The 12,247-nt window shown below is 42.5% G+C and overlaps 1 protein-coding gene across 2 annotated transcripts in view; it reads right to left on the bottom strand.

Annotated features, from left to right (window-relative positions):
• The window catches only part of NUP214 (nucleoporin 214), a 46,663-nt gene that overhangs the window by 24,925 nt on the left and 9,491 nt on the right, over nt 1–12,247 (bottom strand). The window contains exons 12-24 of one of the 2 annotated variants that reach the window (XM_075716373.1): nt 11,055–11,511; nt 9,476–9,651; nt 8,051–8,142; nt 7,342–7,431; nt 6,831–6,980; nt 6,430–6,588; nt 4,137–4,240; nt 3,419–3,601; nt 2,849–2,934; nt 2,665–2,748; nt 2,085–2,330; nt 1,171–1,332; nt 82–190 (exon numbers count right to left, since the gene is read on the bottom strand). In XM_075716373.1, coding sequence (XP_075572488.1) covers nt 82–190; nt 1,171–1,332; nt 2,085–2,330; nt 2,665–2,748; nt 2,849–2,934; nt 3,419–3,601; nt 4,137–4,240; nt 6,430–6,588; nt 6,831–6,980; nt 7,342–7,431; nt 8,051–8,142; nt 9,476–9,651; nt 11,055–11,511 — 2,098 coding nt within the window. The remainder of the gene's footprint in view (nt 1–81; nt 191–1,170; nt 1,333–2,084; nt 2,331–2,664; nt 2,749–2,848; nt 2,935–3,418; nt 3,602–4,136; nt 4,241–6,429; nt 6,589–6,830; nt 6,981–7,341; nt 7,432–8,050; nt 8,143–9,475; nt 9,652–11,054; nt 11,512–12,247) is intronic. The other variant, XM_075716374.1, reaches the window with a different exon arrangement.

Raw genomic sequence — 12,247 nt, 5'->3', positions numbered from 1 at the left:
TACTACTGCTCCCCACTGGCAGATGTGCTCTATTGCAAGTGCTACCAAAGGTTACCAAAAAGAAGGGGAGCACCCACTTACCCTATTACTGCAGAGACAGCTGGAGTCAAGGCACCAGTCTTCAGTTCTCGCACATTCACCACCTGAGGAACGTTCTTCAGAGTTGATTCAGTCAAGGAGGTGCTTACAGCTTTAAGGAAAAAAAAAAAAAAAAAAGAGAAAAAAGAAAAAAAAAGAAGTGAAGATGATCTCCATATCAAGCATTTCATTCCATATGGTGCCTATGAGTAACTCCAGAAGAAATCCATGCAAGTTTCTAGAAGGTACGTGGTTTGTCTGGCCCAAAATGTTTGATATCTCAGCCTTCAATAAGGACACCAAAGAAGCGGCAGGCTTTCTGTAGAGTTGGTACATTTTTCCTTGTTAGCTGACTAAATCCAGTTACTCTTACAAACTTTCCCTTACCTACATTGTAACATCTTAGGTTAACAGAAATTACCTGCCTAGTTACACCCCAGCCTCTGCCAGAATTCATGTCAGTAGTCCACTTTCTGTACTTACACTCTCCTTGGGCAAGCAAAAGAAACTAATTTAATTCCTCCCCTAGTAACTGAGTTTCGTTTCTTTTCTGCACTGACTCTGCAATACTGGGGAAGCACCAAGAAGTGTCTAAAACCAAACAAGAAAAGCTTAAATTAGGGAACCCTTCTCCTGTCAACTCAAAACCTTACAAGCAGATCCAAGGCTTAACTCAACAGTTCACCTTTAACTTTTCAATATTAAAATTGTTTAACAACTCAGATCTTTAATTGCATAGATAATAATGAATAGTTATTAATATAGGCCTGTGACATCCTTTTTCTGCTCTCCAACAGTTTCTTGCACACAGATCAATTGCCATGCCAGTATCTCCTAAGAGTCATTGACATTTCTGCCACTGCACAGATGAGAAGGGGTACAAAGAAACCTGAGGTGGGAGTTTCTCAGGCATTTTGTACTAGTAGCTTACAGGAAGAAGGAACAAAGAAACACTGGATAGCTCAGGGGTGCAACAAATACAGATCTGTGTCACATTTTGTTTGATGACCTTCTCCTTTGAGAGCACTAAACTCCTGTGAAAGCCACATTCAACTGCTCAGAGGTCACTTGGGCAATTAGCCATCCTTTTACCTGGGGACTGGTTAGCCATCTGCCTCCGCAGAGCTGCAGCAGCAGCTGCTTGTGGTGCTGGAACGGTGACAGTGGGAGCAGGGGCCCCATGTTTCACAGTCTTTGTTGCAAGCATTGTGCTGTCTGCCCCTTGTGGTATGATTCTGTTTGAAGACGTAGGCACTAAAAAACAAACAAACAAACAAAGAAACATATTACAGTTCACTGTATCTCCACAAATCAAGGAGACTTGAAAGCCTTCGCCGAACTACAGTTCCTTTAAGTACACAGCTTCCTTCTGACAAGACTGACGTGCAGGCCCTTTAAACAATCAACACAATCTGTCCCTGGCAGTTTCTGTATATCCCAGTGAATTTAGCACGTAAGTCTCAATAGCTGTCATTTCAATGCATTAGATGACTTTCAGTTTGCTGTTACAGACACTTCTGCTGACACCTTATTTTTCTCTCTGGCTACAGAGATTAAAAAACCCTCTCTCGCACAAGGAAAACTGAGCGTATGCAAATATAGTTCTTACTGTGACTCACTGGGCTCAGAACTCCTAACCTTGGCCACACCACTCAAATGCAGCAGTACTTCAGTTTCCTGGTCTTTGGGCATTACTTTAAGAAATACTGGCATACACTTAAGGCAAATTACTGAAGGAAGACAATGCTACCTACGGCCAGTACTATCTGAAAGAAACAGGCTATCAGAAAACCACAGTCAATAAGTCAAGATATTTTAGCGCTTTTAGCTCAAGTTCACAAGGTTACAATGCCATTCTGCTAACTGCTTCTAGAAACTTGGCAAGGTAAACCTGCATGCTGCAATCTCGTTTCTCCAGGACCTGAAGCACTGGCAGTGGATACAGCGGTTAAAGATACTGACAAGAACACGTGCAGAATAGGAGAGACATTGCAAAAACAACTCACGAAAAGTACCCAGGGAGGGGTGTTGCTTCCCAAAGGATGGGGACTGAGCCATCAAACCAGGCTGGATAGAGGGAGTACGGACCACAGGAGCATGACGAGGGACTTGGACTGGAGCAGCCTCTTCTTCCTGGTCCACTGCCTGTGAATCGTCATTCTCCAGCGACTGGGAAACAGAGGATGTTGAACTGACTTCATCCAAATCTTCATAGTATCTTGTGGACAAGAAGGCAGATCGGGACAAACTTGCTGCAATATCGGAAACAAAAATCACGTGTGTGTACTAAGTTGAGGGAACCATCCAGCCTAACAGCCAAGACAGACACCCTATTTCAGAATGCTCTTCTACTGGCTTGTTTTATCCTGCATTGATAGGATTTGACCTCTTAACTGCCAGGAAAGGCAGCCTTCAACAAGACGGTAACTGAAAGAAATTCTTACTGAGAGCAGATGGGGGAACAGGAAATGAGAAGTACAGGTTGAGGAGCGAGAAGCCAAAAGCTAACTTCAGGGCTGATTCGCACAGCACGTAAGTCACCCTCCTGGAAACCATTTCAGACTTCTATGGTAACTGAAGGTTTACCTGGAGCTGTAGACCTAATTGGCGGAGTTTTCCTCTTGGCTAGGAAATTCCTCAACCGTGCCTGTTTCACAGGGGATAATTTAGCTGGAAAACCAAAGACAGTTGTCAGTCTATAATCAAACTGCAAGTCAAAAAAAGTAATTCACATTTATGGTGTGATTGCGAGGAAGAAAGAATAAGTTACCAGGTACTTTAGGCAGAGGCTTGGCATGCGATTCCAAGGTAGTTTTCATCAAGGCATTGCGCAGGCTTTCAAGGTCACGGTCAAAACTGGGACAAGGCAGAGCAGTGAAAAACCGTATCAGCAGAAAGAAACCAACCAAATCAGGAACAAAACAGGGCCAAAGGAGCCACTAGAACCATTGGCTTATCTGGAAGAACAACTAGCTCCTCTAGATACTGTACTATTTAAACACATGCCATCTTTAATTGTTTTGGAAACTCTTAAGAGCTTCTTCCCCTGAATTCAGACAGACAACCAGCAGTACCTCAGCCTGGAGGCTCTATTACTCTGTTTACTATAAAAACCATAACTTTGGGGGGAAGTTTATGATAAGCATCAAACAGTATGTCACAGAATATAACCAATGAGCTTCTGTATTACCTGGGCATAGTTTAGTATCATTTTTAGGACATCCTGTCCTCCCACACCATGTCCACAAAACATCATTCTTTGGAGGATGCACCCTTGCACATTGCTGGGGGCAAGGGAGAAGGAGTGTCAACACCACTCAGGAACTCGTGTTTCGCATACCTTTGAGCACTGCTAAGAGAAGATGTATCACTGGGAACACTCCACTGAGATGTCTGATTATACAGTCGGAGCTGCTGCAGGCTGTTCACGAGCTGATTTAGCCTCTTCCTCTGCTGATTGATTATCTCCCGGTTATTAGCCAGGGTGTTAAACAAAGTCTCTCGCTCAGGAACTATCAGACGCCTTAAGACATCAGATCAAGAGACAGCGATAAGGACCATTCTGTATATCTGGCCACAAGCAGGCATGCATACACAAAGTAGTTTAGTGGTTCTTAAACTCCATGAGGTCCAACATGGTTTGGTTTGAACACCAAAGCAGTTCGGTTCATCTCAAATGCATATTTCTCCTTTGCATATGCTGCAAGTTTATTCATTTAGCTCATTTACTTCAAGATGTTTTATTTATTAGAAAGGTTTCATTAGCTACCACCAATGGATGCATTTGGTTTCTACAAAGCTTATTTTATATTTTTTTTTCCTATAAGCACTATTTACACTGTACACCGAGATGCAGCAAGCTTGTAACATGTACGAAGCCAAATAGTCTGAACCTATAGCTCCCATTAGGTGTCTTAGACAAGCTTTATTCCTAGACCCCCTTGAAAAAGATCATACTATTAAATGGAAAAAGGCTTGTGTCTGTTGATTAGAGACTAATGCCCGACTCACTGACAGATTCCTTACAGTTGTTTTGTATTCCAATTTCAGTTACTTACTTTTGTTTTCTCTTCTGTTCCAGGTGCCGATCCCATTCCAAATCCAAAACGTCATTCACATCCTGAACAGCAAACTTCACGTACTGGTGCAACCGTCGAATTTCCTACCATGCAAAATAAAGTCAGCTTTTAATTCACTTCAGATATCTCAGCTTCAATTGAAGAAGCTGAAGACCCTTTGGGCTCATTCAGTCCAAGCCATATGGCACTTTCTCATATTTCTGCCTGGGAAGTTTTATCAGCACAACAGAACTCAACATAGCGAAAATCTACTTATCAATCAATGGCGTACCCACAGGGCTTGGTTTGGACATTTTATCCCAGCTATCAGCTAGAAATAATACTTTCCAGAATGTTTGCAAAACATTGCCAGGTCTTTACAGAAAGGGGTTTACAAACATCAGGCATTACACAAAACAAACCTTATTTCAGATCTCATTTCCAGAACATGAGTCATTTGCTCCCATTTTACAATGTTGAAACTTCTAACAATTATAGGTGATCAAAGCTTTGCAGCCTGTTCACATGGCTCTGGGATACCAGCATTCACAGACTATGATTCATGAAAGCATTCACAAATGCTCACAACTCCCACATTAAGGCAAGGAATTAGCTTGATTTTTATAGGTAGGAAAGACAAAAAAAAAAGCACTGAGAGAGAAAAGTGACTTATCCACAACCACACAGTTGCACAACTAAGGCAGAAATCTCTGGCTACAAGCCCTGCTCCCTAAACAAAACCAGAATTTATTCTCATTATTGTCATCCCTCCAGCCTGTCATGGCATGAACATGTCTTGAACTCCGATCTCGTAAAATGGAAATGGAAACTGCAGTTGATTTCAGCTCATCTCAGCAGAACGCTCACTTAAATACAGTGATGAAGCAGCCAAGTAACACAGCTTGGGAAAAATTCCACTGCAACTGTTCTCAAGATACAGCATGAAATTCTAATGTGACACACCCAACCTGAAACCAAAACCAGTCCTAGTGTGGGCTTCGTGTTATGCACTACCAAGCACAGGTTTCCTCTCTCCAGCAACTATGAGCATTATATAGCAGCAACTCTCTGGACAACAAATCGATATGGCTGGACATCCGAAAAGCCTCGGGGTCTTTAAAACTTCATTGAAAACTAATACATGAAGTTGACTAATTGAGCTTTTCTCACCCAGGAGAATGGGAATGATGTAGACTGAATAAAATTTGAGAGAGTCAGACTAGAACTTTCTCATAAACTTTCAGAAAGTTAACCTGAAAGCTTTCTCCTTACATTCCAATCCACTTCCACTTCTCTCCCGCTCTGTTACTCGTTCCTCATGATCCTCTCTCTAGATCAGTGAAGCAAGCATTTCAAGATTATCATCTCTCTGAAGTCACAAGCATAAGATTGAAATGTCACAGACACATACTGGACATCAAAGCAGGTATACAATTAAGACTGTGAATCAATCTACAGAATCCAAGTGAAGATTAGAGATCAAACCTAAAAGAAATTACTTCATGTCAGCTGATTTCTAGTAACTGTCTGTGTGCATGCTCTTGATACCGACTGTAACAAAGATGACATTCAATTACGTCTTCAGTCTGCTAGTCAAACTTCTTGCGGGGAACTTATCAGTGTATAAAAGACCAAGTATCATTTGTTGGGCACATTCACTCTACTTTGCTTAGGGTTAAATAGCCCTCTCATCATCAGAGCTGTAACAAAAAGAGCGCTTCACCCCTAGCTTCTTTCATGTCTTTGAAAGGCTCTTTATGTACTGCTGGTTATTTTCCTTTGTGCCCCAGCTTTTAGAATATCATTTAGCTTTATGCTCCACCATCCATGAAATTAACCACACAATTCTGTAAGTCATAATAAGTCATCAAATTGTTCCATAAGGCACTTGCTGAAGATAAAAATAATTCCAAGAACTCTTCTACAAAAAGTGTTGAAAAAAAAATTCCTTTTAAATGAAATCCCTGAGCAAACGCTACAGGCTGAGAAGGAACAGAATGTCAAGAGTCACATTCTAAGCTTAGAATAGACTTGGATCTCAGGTGAACTACTTCCCTTCAGCAGGAGTTTTGAATCATCACTGCAAATGGCAACAACACAGAAGAGCTTTAGGAGAGGATTTTCAGCATGTCTTGCAAACTCATAGAAAACAAAGCTCGTCACACTTTTACTAGACTATGTTGAAACAGCAAATACCTAGGGCAGAACAAAAGTGCTGGGCACTTGCACACACAAGCCTCAGTTTCATTTTGTTTAAAACTCTAGATTAGAAGTTGGCTGACATGTTTCATACCTGAAGCTGTGCTTCACTCTTGGGATCCAAAGGTTTCTTATAGAGCAAGTGTAAATACCCCAAGCTATGATTCCGTTCATTCTGTTCTCTAGCCTCTTCTACCCCTGCAAATCCCTCCAGCAAGGTTGTCTTCAGAATACTAATATCTCCATGAAGTGACTGCAAATAGAAATAGAACACATGGGACAAGGTTCAAAGTAACATTTTTCATTGCCATCTCTAGCACAGGGGCTTCTGCAATTGTCTTCCTGAAAGCACAAATGCAAATGTCACCCCCACATTAAAGCAGCATAGTCAGATGTTCCATCTACATCAGTTCAGCTTTAGCAGGTTAAGTAGACACATCAGGTGAGGAACAGTCATTGCTGAAGAGCTAAACGGTTTGAAGATACCCTGCTCACCTCTGTTGTCTCTTTAATTTCCAAGAGGAAGGTGTGAAGATCATCCGACTCAGTTCGCAACATCTTCATTTCCTCTGGAGTACCAACTTGGAAACAGGCTTTGGAAGTCCGGGCCTTCAGTTCCTCCATCTCCTTTTGAAAATGTGCAATCTACAAAGTCAAGCGCAAGAAGGTGCAGCCACTGAAACATAGCAGGGTCTGGAACAAATGTCACAGCTCTTGGATAATGTCTCTACAACACCATGAACACCTGTCACTTTGCAGCCAAAGCTGGAAATTCCTCTTGAACATTAACAGGAAAGAATACTCGACTGAAATTAGAGATCACTGAACAGGACACACAAACAGCAATTACAAACCAGGCTGATTATCTCAGGGAAAAATTTCCATTCTGATTCCTAAGCTACTGACAGACACCATCAGAACACAGGTGAACCGAAAATAAGTGTCTGTATGCCTACATAGTGATCTTACAGCTTCTAAAAGGAACAAAACTGCTTGAAAATCTCACCTCCTCTCTGATTCCTGCTATGACAGGGTCCGAATCCTTCCATTGGTGGGCCTGTTTCTCTAAAGCTGTGCTGAGGAGTGCTGATTTGCCCTGGGAAAAGAAAAAAAAAAAAACAAACCAAACCCAAAACCAGTATTAGGAATATATCCTTAGCAACAGGGAGCTTAGAATATCAAAAAAGGCCTGCTGTTAGAAACTCCATTCAGACACCAGTCGCCAGGGAGACAATTGTCATAAGCATAAATGCTAGTTCCACAGTAAACTAAGACTGGTATGTGCATGTTTGAAGTAGGACTGCGACTACCTGGAGATACATGGCTAAAGCTTTATGACAGCAAAGGAAATCTTTGTGTGCTGCTCTGTATTACTGCTTTGATTTTAATATCCAACAAACTTGGTGTCTCTTTTAATACACAGTCAAGGCATCTCTTGACTGCTTATTAGCTAGGAAAGCTGTGAAACCTCATTTCCATAACAACAGGAAGAATTTGTTTCTACAACTCTGATCATGACAACATACATCAAAACACAGCTCTTTAAAGACATGCATAGAACATAGTTTTAGTCCCACAGATTTGCTACTATTCTGATGTCAAAGGCTAGCTAATTCTTTGACCTAAGAATAGTCATTCAGTCCAATGAATTCTAAGCAATTCATGGGCCATGTAAAACATTCACCCTCTGAAGAATTCACTCAAGTTCCCATTACCTGAGTAGAGCTTGGCTTTGCTGCAGATGGGGTGATTTTGGCTGTCTTCTGTAGTAAAGAAGCTGAAGGCATATTTTGAGCAGGACGTGACACTGGAATTTAAAAAGCACAGTAATTTATGAACTTACACAAAGCTTGAGAAAACACATTGTGATCAGACACAACCATAATCACCACTGTCAGATCCAAAAGTGATAGTGGTAGGTAGTTACTCCCATCCAACTTCTCTCCTAACGCTAACAACTGTCGCTCTCCAATATCTGGCTGTAACACTCCTGAAGGACCTCAAGACCCCCAGTCACATGATCATTTGAGAGATGGAATATTATTCTGCTAACAAATGAGTGCGATGTAATTTAAACTCATTTGCGACCATTTTGAACTCTAGTCACTCCAGATGCAAGGCAAGGCACTGGGTGAAAACAGTCAATGTTTGATTGCAGTGCACGTTTCACATTCATGAATAACCTGTGCAATACTGTCCATAGTTAAGTCCACCCCTCGATCACAAGCCCATCTATATGTTGCATCTCATTTGAAACACGCGCTACAATCAAGCAAGCCAAGTGGTTCAAGCAATATGCCCCGTTCACTGATGGGTCCTGTCGTCTTGTGGGAAAGCATCAAAGGTGGAAAGCTGCTGTATGGAGTCTATATGACAAGTCACAGAAACTGCTGAAGGAGTAGGGGAGTCGAGTCAGTTTGCAGAGGTGAAAGCCATCCAGCTGGCTTTAGATATTGCTGCCTGGGTAGAGAACCTGGTTGTAAAAGTACGTCACATAGATGCTCACGTACCCAAGAGTCAGGCCACTGAAGACATTCAAACATTGACTATTTTCACCCAAAAAACAGTCACCCAAAAGTCACTGTGTGACTGCCCGGAAACATACAGAATCACAGAATGCTTTGGGTTGGAAGGGACCTTTAGAGGTCACCCAGCCCAACCCCCTGCAGTGAGCAGGGACAGCTTTAACCAGACCAGGGTGCTCAGAGCCCCATCCAACCTGGCCTGGGATGTTTCCAGGGATGGGGCCTCCACTGCCTCTCTGGGCAACCTGTGCCAGTGCTTCACCACCCACATTGTAAAAAATTTCTTCCTTATATCCAGTCTAAATCTATTCTTCTTTAGTCAGAACTGTATTACAGAGCACTGAAAATGCCAGAACTTCTGGATGAACTTAAGAAGCTGAATACATTCATTTCACATATAGCTCTCTGGGGAACAAAGTGCACAAATGGAAAAACTTCTCAGGATCAGTACTAAGTCCATCACATCATTACGGCGTGCAATACAGGAGGTCTGCTGCAGTAAAAGCAGCAGGAAAAACAAGAAAGAAAGAAGTCAAATGAAGCTCACTATGTCCTAAAACTTTTAGAACATTTCTTATAATGCATTATTCCAAACAATATGCATCAGACTCCTACCCGTGGCAGGCACAGGGGTCGAAGCCTTCAGTGGTGTGGTAGGAGAGGCTGCAAGGGGCGTGGACTGGCTCAGAGGACCTCCAGAAGCAGTTTTTGAAGTGGCTGAGAATGAAAACATTGTGGAAGTGCATTGACCACTGCTGCTAGTGGGAGAAGAGGTGTCTACAGCAGTGAACCTGCAACAGAAAGCAGAACATCTTTCAGCTCCGAACCGGTCCTGGCTGTTTCCCTCCATCCAAAATGAAGGACTAAGTTCTAACAAATTAGCATCCTCTCAGATCAGTAACACCACAAGCTCCAGATACAAAATGACAAGTATAGCTTCTGGACATAGTGGGAAGGAGCCATTCAGGATCATTTCTGTATATGTGGAACCACAAAGACTGCTACCATAGACTCACGCAGTGACCAAAAGCCAAATGCCAGCAAAGAGTACTACCCTGCTTCAAAATACACCTCATCATTTTGCACCAAAGCACCAACTGTAGCAAATCTGAGCTGCCCTTCAATGTCATCCTTGCAGCAAGGCTCAAACAGAAATTCTGCAAGAAAATATGAATTTCCACTCATCTGCAAACTCAGCTCCTCAAGGCAGCCAATTTAAATATTCAGCCAATTCACAAGCGTATCATTTGCTTTATACACAAAATATAAAATTTAAAAAGCCATAAGAGCTACCAGCAGATCTTGGTGTCGTAAAGTTTTTTCTAATTAAAAAATAATCATTTGAACCATCAGAAGTTTCTTATGATGCATTTACATGAAAATTGCTCTCCACAGAAAGCAGCTCCAATTAACATAGCTCTGTGTTTTAAACCATTCTTTCTAAAAAAAGGGAGCAAGTCTCAGGAGCTGGAGGGAAGAGTGGGTATATGAAATCTGAGAACATTCACCACTCAAATCCATTTTGCATAGTTTCTAATCAATATGAGTTTTCTTTCAGTTGGCATGAACAAGCTTTGAAGATTTCAGATCCTGCGTTCAGTGACGAAGCATCCATTTAAGAACAAAACCAAAAGGTCTGGCACCTTCCCCACTGAACTCAGGAGTGGAAAAGAAATCCATCAGTTATGGATACAGCTTCCTCTCAGCTCTGCGAGTTACTCTTTAGGTTGGGGGTAAGGAACCTCCAAACAGTCAAAGAAACTTGTGCTATCATCTCCACACTAAACCAGTCCCAGACATAAAGGATTTCAAATCCCAGTGTTCCCCAAGTCTTTAACCATGATTTGCATCAAACCAAGGCATGGAATTACCGTTTGATGCCTATGAAGCAAAGACATGAAAAAACTAGGTCTCTGGCAATTTGGCGAATTATCAGTCTTAATTTGTGACAACGTCCCTTGACTAATATTTTGCCCACGAACATAACCTCTAGCATGGGAAGCACTGAGGGTTTTCACAGCTAAAGATGGCTATGTCTCTGAAAGAGAGGCTTCCTCGGTGCTTTCTTGGGAGCATGGGGAACAGCTGTCAGTGCAAAAAGCCAGAAACCATCTTCAGAACTACCATACATTGTCCATGCCTGGAGCAATTTAACAAGTATCCAGCCACTACATTAGCTACTGTATCTATTTACTTCTCATTGAGGTTCACTTTGACTGAAGAAGCTGAAGGAGCAAAAGATGACTTCTGTGCAACAGGTGTTGTGGAGAGCGGTGGCCCAGGTGAGCTGTCTGCAGCTGGTTTAAAGTTCATGGATCCAAATGAAAAGGAGGTGGAAGTAGCTGTAGTGGTGCCTACAGAAGAAGCAGGAGTCATGGATGCCTTAGGAGAAGCAGAGGAGAAAGAGAACGTTGCTGCTCCAGTCAGACTGGGAGCCAGGGCTTGCCTGGAGGCATCAGTGGCAAAGGGGTAAGGCGGAGGATCGCTGCCCGTAGCACCAGGCATCTTCACAGTTGAAGACGTAAAGGAAAAAGCAGCTGCTCCACCCGCTGCGGGAGGCTGACTTGAGGCAGGTGCAGTAGGAGCAACACCTGGTACTGTGTCAGGCTTTAAAGAAGTTGGAGGAGTGGTTGGAGTTGTGGCAGTACTTCCTGCAGAAAGACAAATGGGGAAGGAAGAGACTCATTTGGCTGCACTGACTAATGGCAGAAGGTATTGCAAGGCCAAATGCTATTTGATGGGGACAGTTCAGCACTATCTTGCTCACTGGACAGACAGTACAGTGAGGAAGAGAGATGACAGAGCCGGGCTTCCAGTCCTCAAACTCAGTAAAGTGATACAGAAACTGCACAAAGTCCAAGCCACGATCAATACTACAGTCTGTCTAGATTAATGTTGTCTGGAATTTCCCGTGAAAAGGCTTCACCTTTCTCCATTGATTTTGATGAGGTTCCTGCCATCTCAAATAAAAGAGGCTGTCAGCACACAAGTCAGCCAGTGCTGCAGAGAGGCAGGCTGCCAAACAAAAGCACTCTGTTTGGGAAAGGCGAAGCAAATTTGGGCTGAGGGAAGAAAATGGTGGGTTTGCAATTATTACTGCATGCACACAGACAAGCAAAACAATCAGCTTACCTCCCTACCCCAGCATAGGAAATTGCCTACTTCACACTGCGTAGGGCAACATATATATAACTTAGATAAAACTACTAGCCTTCACCTGCTTACACAACTTTCACAGTACTGCAAAAAGTTATTGTTTAAATAAGCTTTTCCTGCAGCCAAACACCTTAGTTCATATCATGGCCTCCTGTAGTAAAATATATGGAGGAAAACCATCACCTCTCTGCAGCATGCAGATCATGCTCTGGGTCTGCACAGTGTTTGGCC

The sequence above is a fragment of the Pelecanus crispus genome, chromosome 9 (assembly GCF_030463565.1).
Source record: "Pelecanus crispus isolate bPelCri1 chromosome 9, bPelCri1.pri, whole genome shotgun sequence".
Classification (NCBI taxonomy): Eukaryota; Metazoa; Chordata; class Aves; order Pelecaniformes; family Pelecanidae; genus Pelecanus; species Pelecanus crispus.
Note: the sequence above shows the minus strand (reverse complement) of the source record. Positions and strands in the feature narration are given on the sequence as shown.